This window comes from Leuciscus leuciscus (genome assembly GCF_965113295.1).
Source record: "Leuciscus leuciscus genome assembly, chromosome: 14".
NCBI classification, from domain to species: domain Eukaryota; kingdom Metazoa; phylum Chordata; class Actinopteri; order Cypriniformes; family Leuciscidae; genus Leuciscus; species Leuciscus leuciscus.
The window spans coordinates 20,199,080-20,217,432 of record NC_138738.1 but is presented as its reverse complement, the minus strand read 5'-3'; the positions used below and the strand labels follow the sequence as shown (position 1 = coordinate 20,217,432).

The 18,353-nt window shown below is 37.7% G+C and overlaps 1 protein-coding gene across 1 annotated transcript; it reads right to left on the bottom strand.

The window, feature by feature from the left end:
- Positions 1-1,975: 1,975 nt before the first annotated feature.
- lrrc8c (leucine rich repeat containing 8 VRAC subunit C) lies at positions 1,976-16,459 on the bottom strand. Its single transcript, XM_082136793.1, has 3 exons — positions 16,001-16,459; positions 10,967-11,108; positions 1,976-6,043 (listed from the first exon to the last, which is right to left on the bottom strand). Exons 2-3 carry the CDS (start codon positions 11,102-11,104, stop codon positions 3,803-3,805), a joined length of 2,379 nt encoding a protein of 792 aa, XP_081992919.1. The 5' UTR covers positions 11,105-11,108; positions 16,001-16,459; the 3' UTR covers positions 1,976-3,802.
- Between the last annotated feature and the right edge of the window lie 1,894 nt (positions 16,460-18,353).

Genomic DNA, 18,353 nt, shown 5'->3' with positions numbered 1-18,353 from the left:
TGTTTTACAAATGAACCATATGATTGCAAATAAGATTAAAGAGACTTTGCCTCCCCCAGCCGACTGGGCAGCCAGGTCCTGCTGAGCGGTTGTATTTAATTTCCACATGAACCTTTGGTGTGGGTCATATTTAACGTTAAAGTGCAGGTGGTTGTGGATGTTTTGTTTGACTAAGCACCTGCGTACACACAGATGGAGACAAAAGACAGATATCAGAAAACCTCACAGATCTAAGTCTCAGAGTTTGATCGAAACAGAGGGTGACAAGGTGAATCCCACATTCCAATTTGTGCTGCAGGCAGATTCTGGGTATGAGGACGTTTCTTGGCACTCAAGCTCTTGCCTTTTCAGCTACTGTGAAAGACTACTTGTTATACTGTGAAAGACTGACTTGGCTTTAGCTTTGATGACTCGTCTTTAAATTACAATTTAATGCCCAGTTTCACAGACAAGTCTTAAGCCTATAGTCCCAGACTAAAATGCATGTTTGAGCCGTGTTAACTGAAAGCAACTTGCACTAACATATCTTCAAATATGTCAGTGCCATTTTTTTTGTCTCAAGATGCACACCAGTAATGTTTTTTTAAGCTGCTTTAATGTCCTAATTTAACTAAGGCCTAGTCCTGGCTTAGTCTAAGACCTGTCTGTGAAAAAAAGATAGACTGTGGAACAGCAATTAAGATTTTAGTTATTTAGAGTTAGTTATGTTTATTTTGCATTCAAATCAGTTTTCCTCTAATCACAACTTTGCAAGTGTCCTTTTGCTTCTATTCACAGCTCCACTTTGACAGCTGCTGCACCTTGCCTTTTCATGGTTGAATGGAGAGCCATCTTCTCTTCAGGGTAAATTTTCAAGATCACACCGTCCAGGGTCATCAGCTTGTCAAGTTTATAAAGGCTTTTGAGGTCTGCTGCAGAACTTTCTCATTCCTTAATGCAACACGAATCACAGACCTGCAAACATTTTACAGACAACAGATTGATGAACTTACTCATTGCAACATGCTCTATTTTGCACTAAAAAACTTGCTACAATATTAAGTTATTAATAATAATAATAATAATTGATTCACTCCCAGCAATACCGAGAGTTATAGTTGCAAGAGTTAAACATCTCCATCTTGTTGGAAAAATAGTGTTGTACTGTCTATTTTAGGGTGCAAGTACTTAGCCGCCTGCCGATCTTTTCATGGTGTTGTGTTTCAGGATGGTACAAGATGTGCTCTAAATAAAGGCATGTGCTGTTCACTTTAGTCATAGTTAGAAGACATGCCACTAAAAACTGAAAGCTGTAACAATATTAGTATCCAATTAGTATGCTTATATTTATAGCTATAGCTGCCCTCTGCTAATGCATAGAAAACGTGGCCTAATTTGGAGAACATATTGTAGAGAAAATAGAAGAGTTTGTTTTTACCTTAAAATGTATGATAATTTGTATCAAATAACCACATGCAAGGTAGAGGTAATGCCTTTGAAAGTGGCTGAAGCTAGTATGTTCCCTCTCCCAGGCCATGATTCAGCTATCAATAGCCATATCCATCACCGCTGATCATGTGACTGAAACATGAGATATGATGGGAGACAACACCCACATACAAATTATTCTAAAGGCATAATGTTACACTGTTCATGGGATTATTTAAATTATGTACTAGCATGTGATTTTTTTGTCCATTTGACAATTCATTTTCAGTGTTTAAAAAGATAAGACCCAGACTTATACGAATAATGTCGTCATCATACTACCCTCTCTCCAAAAATCTAAATTCTGAAATTGCCATCTTGTTTGCAATTGCATTTTTTTAATGCCGGCAACGTTTCAGACGTTTCAGTGTGTGCATGCATTTGAGGTAAAAAAATTATCCTTAAACATTGCACAGACTCTGTGTTGCATTTACTGCACAATACTGCCACCTGGGTGACAACTCTCCCTTGAGAATTACAAAACATTAACTGAACTCAACGCAAGGGACAAAATACATGCATTTTATTTATGCCGTTTTACAAATTAAAAACACTTTGGTAGAATGCAAATTATACAAAACAAGAAGATAAGGCATATGGTCAGCACTACATTATGTAAGCACTTATATCTAATGGCAAGAAACAACATCCTTCATTTTATGCACAGATTTGCACTTTGGCATCAACATCATTATAACCTTTAACATGCAGACACAAGACCAGAACAGCAACTGACCTTCCTAACCATAGACGGGTCTACTGTTAAAAAAAAAAACAAAAAAAAAAACAACAACAACAAATTACTATGCATGATCCAAAGCTATTCATGTAGATAATATTACTGAAATACAACATGAAAAACACACAAAAAGGCCATGTGACTCAAGTATTCAGCCTTAACTTCTTAAAGCGCCTAAAGATGTATGAATTCCAAGACACTGGTAATACACGTGAAACACTGATTCAATACCTCTTTATGGCAATGTAACTGGCAGTCTGTAGAAAAAGGCCACATGCTGATCTCAGTACATCAGACGAGTCACCTCTCTCAAGGCAATATCAGATCAAATACAATGTAATTGCCATCTACATGGTGACCTAAAGACACTCATAATCTATCTCCTCCAAGTATCTGAGAGAAAATACTAAGGAAACTAAAGTCTACCTGATTTATCTTGGTGCACCTTGAGAGATCTTTGACTATTTATTTATTTTTGCATAAAGGACATTATAAAATAATAAATTTCTTAAAATGCATTTGTTTATAACCTTAGAGCTTTGTTTCTGACAAATGTTTTCCTTAAGTTTGCATGAAATTTACAATTACAGCGTACAATACAAGATGGAGAAATACTGTTGACTAATATGATGATTAAAATGTCTATTAGAGTACATTGTTGGTTTCTGAGAAAAAATTTTGTACAAAAGGCCAAGATAAGGTAAGATAAATCCCTTCTGCATCTGGATTCTGTCTTGCACTTGAGAAATCAAATCAGAGTAATTGTTTAAACTAGGCAAACCACAGCAGAATACATAACCATTTAAAACCTAAAAACCTATATGACCGTTGAAGCTGGTGCCACTAGTTTATAAGATGTATACTGCAATGTGGTTATCTTTATCTGCCCAGGATCCACTACCAACAGCTGTAAAACAGTGATGCAAGGAAAAACATGTGAAGTCTACCTGAGAAACAAATGCACAAGGATCCTGCTCTCCAAAAGCTTTATAATTATTAGAGTAAATATGCAGAAAATGCAGAAAAACACTACTAGTATGAATGATTACATGAACTGTATATTTTCCTATCATATAGCCTATACTTCAAATAATTGCAAAGTCCTATATACACATTAAAAACTAAAATGAAAGGAATGGTAAAGTTTCCAGTGCAAATTCTAATATCGCCATTTCCAGTGCAAAACATGTGGTACAGTACTTGACCTGTAAAAGCTTAATGGATTATGAAAGCAAATGTCAGTCATAAGCAGTGAAAGCATACAATGGAATTGCATGCCACTGTCTGTAAATGAATCCCTGTCGTAAGTTGTCTTTTATGACTTACAGATTTACATTATCTTAGAAAATTAAGATAAGAGTTTTTAAATGTTTTACATTTTCATAATATACAATATAAGGCATTAAAAGGTGTTCATCCCTAGATATTTAGATTTTCTTTTTTTGCATCAAAATACCATTAAGCTCAAGTCCAGCTTTAAACATGAAATTGCAGGTACTCACCCATATAGATCGCAATACATACTACAGGACGTAACACTTGGAGTCTTGTCTCCTAAGGAGTCAGATTACAACATTTGGCATTAAAGCTAAGCAATCACTCTGCTTGCATTTGCTCCTTGATGTCTGAAGGCAGCGTCTCAAACAGAACGTCTTCTACAACAAGTCCACTGCTCTTTAAGGCGCGACAAGAGCCAAGTTCAGCTGGTAAGATCTCAAAGTGATTACCCTTTAACTCCAAGTGAGTCAGTACACTTAGGAAAGAAATCTTTGGTGAAAGGACAGACAGCGTGTTTCTGCCAAGCTTCAGAGTCTTGAGCTTCTTACAGAAGAAGAGCTCATCAGGAATATTTTCGATTTTGTTGCAACTAACAGAGAAGTATTGAAGGCTCTGGAGAACGCCTATCTCCGGTGGGATAAAACGGATGTCGTTGTAGGAAAGATCGAGGTAGCGTAGTTTGTTGCAGAGGAACAAGTGTGAAGGTAGGATCTCGATCTTGTTATGGCTTAAGTAGAGGCGCTCCAAGCTCCCGAGTTTTTTTATGTGTTCAGGTATAAAAGTGATGCCGTTGTGCCAAAGCTTCAGACTGGTCAGTTTACGGAGGTGCTGGAAGCTGAGGATCTCTTCAATGGAGCGTAGATTGTTCTCCTTCAAATCCAACATTTGTAGATTAGACAGGCTGAAAATGGCATGTGGTATGCGTTCGAGGTCGCAGTGCACCAACTCAAGTTCTATTAGATTCACCATCTTTTTCAGGTTGTTAAGCATGACCAGCTTGGTGCCATCATTGCAAATACAGAGGCGTTGTAGATGGCTGGCCACATCCACGATGGACTGAGGGATCTTGGTGAAGTTGCTCTTGAGTGACAGGGTTTTCAGCGCTTTGAGCTCTCGTAAAGAGTCCAAGGTCACGTTCTTTGACGCATCAGAACTTAAAGAGCCAATCAGATGGAGCTCTTCCAAATTCCGCAACACATACAACCACTGTGGAAGTTCACGACCATCATCAAACTTCACTCGCAGCACCTTCAAGTTCTCCTTGAGGAATGAGGTTGCTGCACTGTGGATCTTGAGCGAGCACTGGTAAAGCGAAAGCTCCTGGAGATCCTCTAGTTGGGCAATGGCTGCTGGTATGGTAACATTATTAATGATCTCAAGCTTCAAAGACTGCAGCTCTGTCACCTCAAAGATGGTATCTGGGAGTCCAGACAGCATAAAGAGTTGAAGTTCTAGCCTGTTATTGCTGTTGGTTTGCAGCTTCTGCCGAAGCTTGTCAGCTGTCCACTCGTGGTTAAGGTTGAGCTGTTTCAGCTTGTTTTCGCTCACCTCTGACAGAAACACTGCAAATCTCTTGGAATATAGGGGATCATACTGATCAATCATGTGCAACATGAAAGCAAAATCGTTCTTTACATCTGGGATGTCATCAATTCCAGTTTCTTGCCTAACATATTCAAAGGAATACTCCTTGAGAGAAATATAGAACAGCCAGTAAGATGTATAAAGGCATGTAAGTCCATAAACACCAACAAAACACAAATAACAGTAGGAGAGCTTTGAGAACAAGTGGGCCATGGTATGATTGCAACAGAAGTACCGGTAACCTGTCATGTCCTGCATGTTCTCAGTGCAGGTAACATTGAACCTAACCTTTGACACCAGAGCGCTGTTGTATGCAATTATAAGGATAAACTTGAGCACTTTTACAACAGTCTGACGGACATACATCATATATAATATATCACCCTCCTCCACATGCAGGCGGAATTTTTTGACCTTCTCAAACAAGGCTTTGGCTTGTTCTCCTTCCTTCTTGTCAAGGACACTTGCTGCTGGCTTGTCAACGACAATCTTTTCAGGTATTGATCTTAAAGACGAAGTCTTCTCCAGGTTGCCCTCTCCAATCGGAGTATCAAGGTTTGACCTACTGGCACTGTTCTTCTTGTTGTCCTTCTCTTCAGGATTCTCCCCAGACACTTCTGACAGTGCTCTGGTAGTCCATGGAGAGTCGAAACACTTTCCCAGGATGGATATGAAGTGCTCAATTTTAGAGCTGGAGCCAGGAAACTTGAACCAGAAATTGCTGCACACCATGAAAATTAAGGTATGTATGAGAACCAGGTAAGGGAAGTATTTGGCATACCAATGCAGTGCCTTTTCGTAGCACATCTGGTTTATGTAGTTATACTGCTGAATATCCAAGTTGGTCTTCAGTCCTTTCAACTCATGGACAGGCACTAACGCTACATGATTTGTGGAAGGTGGTGGGCACATCAGCTCGGTCTGGTTTGGAGAGAATGTCCTTTGAGGAAGGCATATGATTTTGTCTTGCATCACCTAAAAGGATAAAAGAGTGTAGCTATCAGAATCAACACAATGAAATTAAGACATACTTAGACTATTGCTGATATTCTATCCAAATGTTTAGCATTTTTATAGCACATTTCTGAAATCTGACTAAAGAAGAGAATGCAACATTGCCATTCTGAAGCAATACTACATAGCATGAAATAAATGTGGGTGGGTCATCCTCCAGAATTTTTTTACTGGAGTAGACTAGAGGTGTTCCCGAAGCCAAATACCTTATCTAAAATCTCTATGCAATAATGAGTAAAGTAAATGAGTGAGAGCAAAAATGAAACGAGCACAAATCCGTCTATGTGTGCATCTCTCAGAAATCAGAGCTTGGCAAGAGTAATATCAACTCAAATAGGCTACTACATCATATAAATGTTCTACGATATATGATATTGTATATTATTGCATGTATATTTAAATAATTTAAGCCTAGTACAATCTGATACTCAATTTTTTTTAAGAGACATCCCTGCTTATTTCAGCAAGACAATGCCAAGATTCATTCTGCACATGTTACAACAGTGTGGCTTCATAGTAAAAGAGTTCAGGTACTAGACTGGCCTGCAAACTGGCAAATTATTAATGAACATTCCCTTAAAATACCAGATTGTTTAGTGATAGTATGTGAGCACACACCTGAGCTAGATATCAAAGACTAGAAAGACAGTTCACTATTACTTATGAATGGGAGAAACTGTCCCGCCTTATAAGTAAAAGAGCCAATCGCTGATTGGTAAAGTCATTGTTACTCCATTGATCTGTTAGAAGCTCCGGTTCCCATAGGAACCTGAGACTCACACTTAGGACAGCACATGCTCATTGGCTCGTCTAGCCTGAAAAGTAAGGGTTTGATGGGACTTTGAATGAGCCAAGTGGAATGGATTTGAGCAGCAGCGTGGAAATCAACGCTATAGCTAAAACACGGAATGGAGTTTAATTTATTAGGGCATTCCTCAAGTAGAATGGATTTGACTGAAGGCGCTCTGAAAAGTGAACAGACATATGCGCTGAATTAGAGACGGTAAATTTGAGTGGGTCCAATATCATTGGTCTTAAAAGTGGGTGGGTCTTGTCCCACCCATATACAATGGTTCCGACGCCCATACTACATAGTGTTATAAAATGCCGCCAGGAGATATGCCGAATCATACGAGAGCATTAGCTTATATATAATGAATGCCATCAGACATCAGAATTTATGTCGATACTAGGGGTGTAACGGTATACATATTTGTACTGAACATTTTCAGAACAGGTCTTTTGGTTCGGCATGCATGTGTACCGAACAAATAGTGTTGTTTTAACCGCTGCATGTGGAACTTCATTTCAAACTCCATGTGTCCCCCCTAGGATGGAACAATATCGTTAATATTTATATACTCTGATGTTGCGAACACATCTAAAAAATAACTAAAGACAAAGAGTGATCTGCAGCCGGATAAGTGTACGATACAAGTTGTCTTAAACATGAGACATGCTTTATATAAAGCACTTCAAACTAAGTCATAAACCTGCATGGCTTGCCGTACAGCAGTGGTTGTTAAAATTATTTGGTCACACAAATCATTTTAAAATCCCCCTCCCCACATGCTTTTCTATGGCGGGGAACTTCTATGCCGGGCTTGTTTAGACAGTGACAAGTCTGAATAAGAACGATTCAGTGGAATTGTTGTTTGTTGCCTTTTTATAATGGCAGAACGACAACCGCTATTCACGCACTTGAACACTACTGCGACATCCGTTTTCTGTTTTGTTTTTTTCTGCTGATCTCCCACGCCCCCTCCCAATATTTAAGGACTTTTTTTTATTTAAAGACAGACATAATTTGTCTAGTAAAACATTGTTTAATTACAAAAAAACAGGGTTTGTTTTCCCCCTGCTGTACCATTGATATACTGAACAGTGACTTCGAACCATTATTATTGTGTACTGTTACACCCCTATTGCATACCCACTTATAATGAATGGGTTTTGTAATTCCAGTATTTTCTGTGTGGACAAATCTTAATGCTATGTCATACAATAGCATTCTGGTGAACTGTGTTTTTTTTTTACTTTGCTACAGCTTGGTTCAATAGGGGTTCAGGTCAGGTTTTTGTGCAGGCCAGTCAAGTTGCTCCCCACCAGTCAGTAAACCCTGTTTAAGGACCATACTTTGGGTAATCCTGAAAATCTATACCTTTGAGAGTTTACACACAGATTAAGAGCTTGCTTCACATAAAAAGTAGCATTCATCCATGTACAGTCATTCTAATTATACGAATATGCCCAAGTAATTTTCCCTGAATATAAAAAATAAAGATGAAAGCTAATAAACCTCAAACACATCAGAGAGATAAACCTCCAGTGTGTAAAACGGTAGATGAGGATCATTTTATGGTTTCAACTTCTAATCCCACACCACCTTTAGATTGCCGGGAACAGTGTAACAGTATCTGATGAGGAGAATATCTTTTAAGATAACCATTTTGGTGCTCTGAACATAAGTGTTGTGACTCAGACAGGAAATGAGAAATCATTGCACTGGCCACTTGAATTCTCGAGGGAGGTGAAATACCTTTGAGTTAGCAGAAAAAGGTGCTCAACAACTACTCAGTTTTGCATTAAATATTTTTAAAGGACACACTAGGCAGAAAAAAAAAAGAAAAGAAAGTATGTTCACTAGAAGTGAAAAGCAGTAAACAAAAGCATTCTGTATTCATTTCAAGATGTGTGCCCTTCCCCCCTTTTCCTGCAAAACAGTTTAGTTTGTCTGGTAATTGCCATGTGGTTTCTGCCTGCAAAGGCAACGAGAAATGAGAAAAATCAGCTAAAAAGAGAGGGAACGAGAATTGTGGTAGCTCTATACAGCACTATAGTGTAGGACAAGCACAAAAGGCAGACTGCAAAGTAAAGTCTGCTAATGAAGCATCAGAAGCTCTGAACATGGCTTCTCTGCATTAAAATCGATGTGAGGCGCAGCAGCCCCAAGTGGCTAATAAAATGTCCATTATGCACTACAGGCCACTCAAAGCGCCCCCAGTCACACATGGTCATTTAGCAAACCATGGAATTATGCAGTGGCATTAGTAAAATAATTAATTAGGAAATATTTTACTGCCTCACTGAGATCATCATGAACATCCAGTTGCAATTTACATATTGCAATTCATCATACAGCTGTGCCATTCTTTGATGCACACCTCCAGGGACAGTGGGGGATATCCCTGTCCTAACAATGGGTTCCTGTTAATGTTGTTTGTTGAAACTAAAAATAATTCAGGATCATCTAGAGGAATTGTAACTGAAGGGCAAACTTGCTGCTTGAAGCTCCACCCACTAGTTTACGAGGCCGAGCAGCTAGACTACAGGAGTCATTTTGTGTTTATATAGGGGCCACCATGAGGGGAAGAAGGGGTAATCTTTTCGTGTGGGGTGACTGGAATTTAGCAATTTTCCGTTAGCAAACTCCCACTTCTTTATGCAGTATGCACTGCCCAACAGTGGGCTGTTCATGCACAGAGGAAATCCATCTATGGTGTGAAGTCATTTATTATTCCATTGCCATTGATCAAGGAAGACTGTCCCCCCGGTGTCACAGACAAGGCTTAAACCTAGTCCCAGACTAAAATGCATGTTTGAGCCGTGTTAACTGAAAGAAACTCGCACTGGCATATCTTAAATTATGTCAGTGCCATTGGTTTGTCTCAAGATGCATATCAGTAGTGCTTTTTTTTTTTCTCCAAGGTATGTTTATAAAAACTACTTAAATGTCCTAATTGAACTAAGGCTTAACCCATTGCTTAATATAAGCCCTGTCTGTAAAACCAGGCCTGTATGTTTTGGTACTGCTTAAAGTGGAAATGAAGCAGTCAGTCAAGTTAATATTATTTAATAAATAGATTTCCACTCTAATCAAATTATATTTAACAAACACAATAAATGTAACCATTTTTGTTATAGCTTTTGTAGCAAGGTCACCGCCATCTTGCAATACTACAACCTGTGACATCATGGCGTAGGTTGGCTCTGTTGGATTAATGAAGATTATAATAGTTTTGATTCTGGTCTTTGATTTTTCTGCTTAGTTGCTGTAATCATTACTAGTAATAGATAAAGTCATAATATCTGTCACCAAGAAGATGACCAATAGAGGGCTCCAGTACTACTTGCAAGGCAAATCTGGGCTGATAAAAAAAAAAAAAAGATACTGGCAAGGGAGATGACGGGATTAGGGATAACCTTTGGAGACTAACCAAAGTATGGAGTCCTGATTAGTAAACCTGGACTTGCGGTAAGAAATCTTTATTTTGCTGTCAGATGGGTGTTTATTATGGTTGTGGTTCATTTTCATTTCTGACATTTTTTTCGGCAACATGCTGTATTTCCAAGTGTAACTATGGAAATCTTGTGGCGGTGTGTCTGAATGTGTATCAGGAAATGAAGCAACTATTCTCCCTTTCAGCGGCAGTTTATGAATATGGACTCTTTTGTCCTTTGCTTTAACACTGTAAAACAAATTTTTACATCCAGGACTAATGCAATAGTGGTCCAGTTTCCATCTTTCATGGTCTCCATCTTTATCCTTCACTATCTGTCCTCCACTGTCTTCTTTAACTGTCTCTCTACCATTGTTTCTGATGAGCAAGACAACAAACCCTGTGACATCACAGCAAGTGTAGTACTGTAAGATAGCGGCGCTCTTGCTACAAAAGCTATAACAAAACATATTCATTTCTTTTAAATGGTTACATTGACCGTGTTTGTTATATAATTTGATTTTAGTTTAAATCCATTCACTAAATAATGAACTTGACTGAATGCTTCATTTCCACTTTAAGACTCATTTTTCAGCTATAACAATAATAAAAATAGTAGTTTTCTTTTGGTATTTGGTTTAAAGAGAAGAATAGTAATATTTACCTGCAGAGTGCATCCAAACACACCTATCATGAGCATGACCACAGAAAGGTAGTCTGTGAACACATCCCACCATGGCTTCAAAACCCGGAAAGCCGGCTGCTGTTCCGTGAACTGCCGGAATTCGGTCACTGGAATCATGCTCCTGTAAAGGCACAATGAATAATTATGAATTATGAGCTATGAATATTTTGAATAACATATTATACTGTAGGGTCTACTGTAAGGTTTTTGCTTAATGACTTCAATGACCAGCCGGAATTGATCAAATTACAGCACAATACATCCTCACTAAAGACAGCTGATATGCTAGCTAGAGTTGTCACAATACCAAAATATCAGTGGTTCTCATAAAAATGTCAGTACTATAGCAAAAACTATTAGAATTATTTAATTATTTAACTATTAAAAAAATGTTTTATATATATATTAAATTAAGTGAGTTATAACTATTATTAGTGTCATCAATTAGCCTAATAAATAACTAGATGGAAAAATGTTTTGACTTCAATAACAATATTTTCCAATTAAGTAAACAATTCTATAAAAGTTAAGTAAAAACTTAAATGAAGAACAAATAAACACATTATTCATTAGTCAGCATTTACATTCCAGGACTTAAAGGATTAGGATCACTTCAAAATGAAAACTGTCATAATTTACTCACCCTCAAGTTGTTTCAAACCTTTCATTTTGAAGTGAACTACCGGTAATCCTTTAATGCAGGTTATCAATCACTGCAATTTTGTTTCAGTCTTGCATGTAAATGCGGTTTTCACTCTGAAGTGACAACTTTGCAGTGTTTTGTCGGGAGTAAGAAAAATAAAGCTTTTATTCATATTCTAAATTGTCAATCACTTCTTGTGAAAACTTTGAACAAACCCTCTGATTTGCCACTGTGTTAATGAGCTCAACAGTCATGTCTGTGATTGACTACAATGTGAAACGCTTCAAAAAACACATTGTAAATAAAAACCTTTGACACGCTTCACAAAGCATGCACACAAATAGCTTTTGACTTTTGACAAGACTGCACTAGTCTAAATATAAATTGATGGATGTTTAAAATAAATAAGCTCTGGAATGACAGCCTACCAGAATTATAGTATCAAGCAGATTGAAAGGCATTTTTAAATTAGTTAATATTATTCTCATATTCTGTACAAAAAGAAAAGAAAAAAAATAGATAGTTCTTGTAGCTCAACTGGTAAAGCAAGATGGAAAAGACATGGGTTTAATTCCCCTGGAATGCATGGCCTGATAAAATGTATGCACTAGAATAAAAGCCACTGTAAAAAAAAAGAAGTATTGTTCTACAATATTTTTAGCAGTAGCCAAATAATTCTCAGACCAACAATAAACATGTTTACACAGGAGCAGCCCATTTGTATTTCAATAATAATTTCACTTCGTGATAATCCCACCACGATCCAACCATCACTAATATGTAAGGCCGTAACCATGTCTTGAACATTGTGGAGGGGGCAAAACATTTCTCGTCTCACACCCTTTCACTGCTAAAGCGTCCCGTTGGATTTCACACTCGTCTTCTGTGAACAGTATGGCCCGCCTTCTTTGATCTGATTGGCCATCTCAATAATTTTGACATTGACCAGCGCTGTTAGACCGCTGAGGCAGACCAGCCTTAAAAAAAAAAGTAACTTAAAACATTTTGTCACCCCAACAAACAGAGTGGTGCGTAATAGAGTGCAGCAGAGCAGCATCAAGAATATCAAATTGAGGGGGACAATTTAGCCATGTCGAATTATTGGGGGGAGCGGGGGGACTTGTCCCCCTCAACGTCTATGGTGGTTACGGCCTTGCTGGTATGTGTCGTCTGGCTCTATGGTTGATTCTTGATTCACTTGCTACATTCAGCAATCAAATAGTTCTAAAAAAATTTTTTTTTAAAGAAGACTTTTCCAGGTCAACACCTTATAACTGGCTGCTCATTCATGAGCTATGCTTTATTATGTCCTTTCCCTCAATGGTCTCTACTAGTAAAAAAAAATGAATTCAAATCCATCAATTTATTTATTTGGCAAAATTCCAGGTAATAAGCTAAATAAAATTGCACAAAGCAAATACCTCTTTAGTCGGGATCAAATATACCTAACTAGGATATTAATACCTTGATGTTTTATTGCGAAACAAAAAAAAAATGCAAAAGTTGCAATTAAAAATGTCCTATCGATCCTGAAAGACACTTGATAAGAATTTAGGTCATCTTAAGTATTGAAGACACCGTCATGAAGGCTAGCATAAAACGCTCATACTGATTCCTAATGAAGGCAGTCCAGCAAACTTAATCTAATATCTTTTGATGCACTTCTTGCATCATGCCGTACACAATGCATATTCCACTGATCTTATTAATTATTGAGATTAGTGCTGCATTGGCTTCACTTTGCAGCAGTCAGCCAGTCAAAAAAAAAAAGGGTTTACATTGACGTACCTATAAAAGGCCTGAACAGATGGAGAGCAATGACAACAACCACAGTAGTGAAACATAAAATGCAACGAGGAAGGGGAGTAGTATTAGACATGTTCATAATCTAAAAGTCCCCCTGTAGTCAATCATTTGTTCCCTAAATCTCACCTTTGATCACATATTTTTTTACAAATTTGACATGCCTTAAAATAGCTTAAATGTAACTTTACACCCTTGCCTCATTTAGTATATGCGGTTCCATGAATATGCAAATTATCCCCGCCTCCACTCACTCACACCAGCTCAGAGATTCACTCGTTGTCGATCACACGTTGACGTGATTACTGATGATTACCACATGGTTACAAGGTAGTTTGTGACGTAAGAAACAACTGCGTTTTTGAGACTGTCTTTGGTTCACTGCAGTTTTAAGGAGAAAATACTCAGCAATGGTGTTGACTTTAAAAAGCTTGTTTAAATTAAAATATTTTCACTACAGGGGGACTTTAAACACCATTAATGAGTACAATGCACCTTTCACAAAATGCAGACAAGTACCCAGTTGTAGTCCTGCACTTGATGTAACACACCTGAAATCCATTTTAAGTCAGGCAGCCTAAATTACATCAAAATGTCAGATAAACTAAAACATCCCTCATATAATTTACATGGAAGACCAAACCAAAGACAACACTTCAGTCTGTAAAAGGACCCAGGGTCAAGATGTGATTGCACCAAAGTAAAATGAACACTAAAAATACACCATTGTGTATATGGGTGGGACAAAATATCAGCGCCAAATATTGATATTTTAATTAATAAAATAAAGTGCTCTAAGTAGATTTCCCTGCTCCCAGCATCGCTACTTTAAATGTCCGTTGCTAAAGTCTAATCCTTATACTGATACATATTGATATTCAAATTTAACATTTAAAGCTAAACACAATTTGACTGATTTATGAGTCTATTTAAATAGTGTCTTCACAAGCCAGTTGTCAAGGGAATTCTCTCACACACACACACACAAATGTCCTTTACAAGTATAGCTAAACGTGTACACACAAAATTACAGGAAAGTGTACAACAACTCTAGTAGCTTAATCACAAAACAGTCAGCAAATGAATTAGACAAACCCAACCTCAGCTGACCATAAATCCTAGAAGTTGTGTACTTGCTGAAAATGTTAGTCATTCAATGGTGCTTACATCAGAGTAAACACAATCAGTCTTCTGTAGGTTAAACACAAGTATCCACATACTGTTTGTACTTTTATAAATATTTATCAAGAAAAAAAAAAAAGACAACATAAAAGCTTGCATATTTAGATGCAATCTGCTTGTGTACTGTGCACAGAATGAGTAACCAAAACCATTATAAAAAAAAAAAAAAAGAAACCCAGGGCTACAAGATCTTCACTGTATGCAACATGCTTCAACAGGCAGCCTTCTTCAGGCAGGGGAAAATATTTGGACATTTGTGAACAGCTGCAGCAGTTCAAGTATCTGGAACTCCTGATTACTATAGTTGATTTGTTACAAGATATTTTCCACACACAGGTTTGACACACACACACACACACACACAAATAATGATCAATAATATTCAATAAATATTAAATTTAGGATAAAATGTCATGACTTAAATCCTAAACTATACCCAATATTCACACACTACAAGACAGACAATAATAAAATGTTGGCAGACTGAATGGAAAAATCCAACGTGTTCTGGTAGACAAGAAATAAGCAGTGCAGAAATGGATGGGAGTGCATGTTCCTGCAGACCTGCTTATTTAAACTAATAGGCTAGCTACTAAACTCAGATCTGTCCATCTCCTGGAGCAGCTCTTCCTGCCAGGAAATGGGGTGGTTCTCAAATATAGTAGTGGAAGAAAACAGTACACAACTGAATCACATCCAGTCAGCAGCAGGACGAAGAAGAGCTCACTTTCAGATAGCAGTAAAAGCATGAGCACGGAAAAAAGATGTTTTGTAATGATAGCTGGAGCTGATTTCCTCTACTGCTAATTGCGGAAACCGAAATAAACAACATTAATTTACTCTCACGGGACAAAACAAAAACAGTGCACGTTCATTCAATGCGATATTAATTTCATTTAAAATCCGGCCATTTGATTGAAATCTCAAGAGACATGAAGTTATTTTGAGTATTTTAAATGGAGGCCCGTAATGACTACCACCATGGGTAGGCTAATATAACAGGCCTAATGTAAAATAAATATAAACTAAACAAAGAATCATTCATACGCAGAAACGTATGTGACGCAAAATTCTAATTGATATTCTATGAATCTATATCTACACTTTCCTCACAGTCCTCGGTTTTCTTTCGTCTCACGTGTCTGTTTTAGTAGTTTCAACAAATTCTCTCCACCAACACGTCTTTGGAACAATAATTGTACCACGTTTCCTCACTGAGGGGGTCTGAAAAGTTAAACGCTGTCCCGAGCGCGTTTCACTGCTTCAACGACTGTCTCACAATTACGTCACGAAGATAGAATAATTCAGCATAAACATTTACAATCTTAATGTTTGGTCGCAAAAAAACAGATAACGTGAAACAAACGGTCCCATTTTTCTCTCACCTTTAAATGGGTTGAAGGTGTCTAGATGAAGATTCTAGCGGGGACTACAGCATGTCCTTGTGGCTGCGGTTCTCAGTCTCTTCTGTCCTCCAAGTGCTATAGGCTGAGCTGCCTGGGCGGGACTTCAGTACATGGGGGAAAATGAGAGTCACAATAGCGTTCCCAGAACCGCCTTTCTCACTTTCCGTTTAGATTTCACTGTGTTATGTCGCGCTATCTGTCCATGACTTATAAGCAGCAGCTCATTGTTGCAGGAATTCTCAAGGACATTTCCTCGGCTCCACATCCCCAGTTCCCCACCATTTTTACTAACTAAATAAAGACCTTTCCTATGCGTCACACTAAAGTTAATTATGGTTTATGGTCCTTGTTTAACCATAAAGCTGTGAGAACGGGCTGGAGAGATTATGGCAAGGCAGTGGTAATTGTAAAACACTGTAATTCACATAGGGTTTCTGACCACATTGAATGACCCTGCAATGGAACTGCTGAACAACAATTCCTGAAATGTTTTTTTTTATATATATTTTTTTATATATATATATTTTATAGACATTGTAAAATAGAGTAACGGAACTTTTAAAAGTATGCATTTTTAGTGGCCTATCATAAATGGAAACTAACAGCAGTAATCATGCAAGTGTCCAAAAACTATTCATAGTTACTGCCAGACTCCTCCACACCAAGCATAGCAGACATTAACTTTGTCATCCCACTGTCTCCATAGCCCTTTTAGATCATATGTTTACAGCATGTCTGATTGGCTGCACCATCTGCCTCAGGCTTCCTTGCACGCTCCCTCTTTGTTCTACGGAAACCCTCTTTGACATTGGGCTGCAGAGACTTTAAAAGGTCTTCCTCAACTAAAAGCCTATTCACTGTACAAGGCTGGCATTTTATAAGCTCTGCTAAAAGACTGGTATCTCAGAAATGCAGTATAGAGTTGGGTTAGAAAACTTACTGATCTGTGGTGGAATATATGTGGAGTGTGGACTAAATATATGACTAAAATTTATTTTAAAAGGCATCTGCTCAGACATTTCAAAGAAGAGTTTCCTGTCAAGGACAGAATTCATGAGCCACCAAATTTTCAAAGTGATTTATTTCTTGCAAGTGGGAAATTCCAAATATAGTCTTGTAATGTTGCTTTACTCCTACATAGAAGTCCAGTCTAGAACATCAAAGTGGGTTTTCTTTAACCAGCTAAGGTTTTGCAAAATTATAAAGGATAAAGGCAGAGAGAATTTAATTGTAATATTATTCTTTTTTTCTTTGGGTAATTGAGGGCCATTGTAAAAGGTGTAGTATGCTCTGATTTGGTTTTGTGTTCCTGTTTGTCTGCGTTTCTTATTAGGTTCTAGTTACTGATTATCACCACCTGTGTCTAATTTAATTATCTTGTTACTGTTCAGTTCTCTGTTAGTTCTCATTAATGTATGGATTGGTTTGAGTTTATCCTGATCTTCAGAGTCTCTGCGTTCACACTACAAGCGACTTTGTCGCTGCATGTCGCTGGTGGCTGGCGATGAGGTCGCTAGTGGGCGTTCCCACTACTGGTTGCCTTGTAATGTTTATGAATAACATCCAATGACAGCGAATCAGTTTTCTTGCCGCTAAAAACAAACATTCTGGAGAGAAAATATTAAATATTTAGACTCGTAAAGCATGTAAGTTAAATGAACGAGTACCTTGGTCTCACAACTCCGAAAATATCAGATCAAAATTGAAAATAGGTGCTATCTGTATAAACAAACCACATATTTGAGCTTTAAACAACTACATTCTCGACTGAAAAACTCATATAACTACATTTCATGACACAATAACAGTAGTATTTTAGATTTAAAAAAATCTTTCTGTCGATGGGGCGAGGGGCTGAGCGGAGAAGGATGATGACGCGCGCTCCAGGCTCCACTCCTATTGGTTGTCGCTCGTGAAAGTCGCTCTTCATTTGCATAAAGCTAAACATTTCTCAACTTTGTCGTGTCGCCAGACACGCCCCATCCAGTCACCAACGGTCGCGACCCATACAATGTTGTTGGCTATAGCCACAAATATACCAGAGCGTCTTGTGACTGGTTTTGAGGTCAAGGGATAGATAGATAGATAGATAGATAGATAGATAGATAGATAGATAGATAGATAGATAGATAGATAGATAGATAGATAGATAGATAGATAGATAGATAGATAGATAGATAGATAGATAGATATCCCTTTTAAACTATCCCTTAAAATATACTTTTAATGCACTTAATGAACTGACTCCTAAAACTGGCCTTGTTGATTAGCTTGCGTTATTAAACTTTTTTTTTATTTTTTTTATGTGACATTGCCTTATATAATGTTTGAT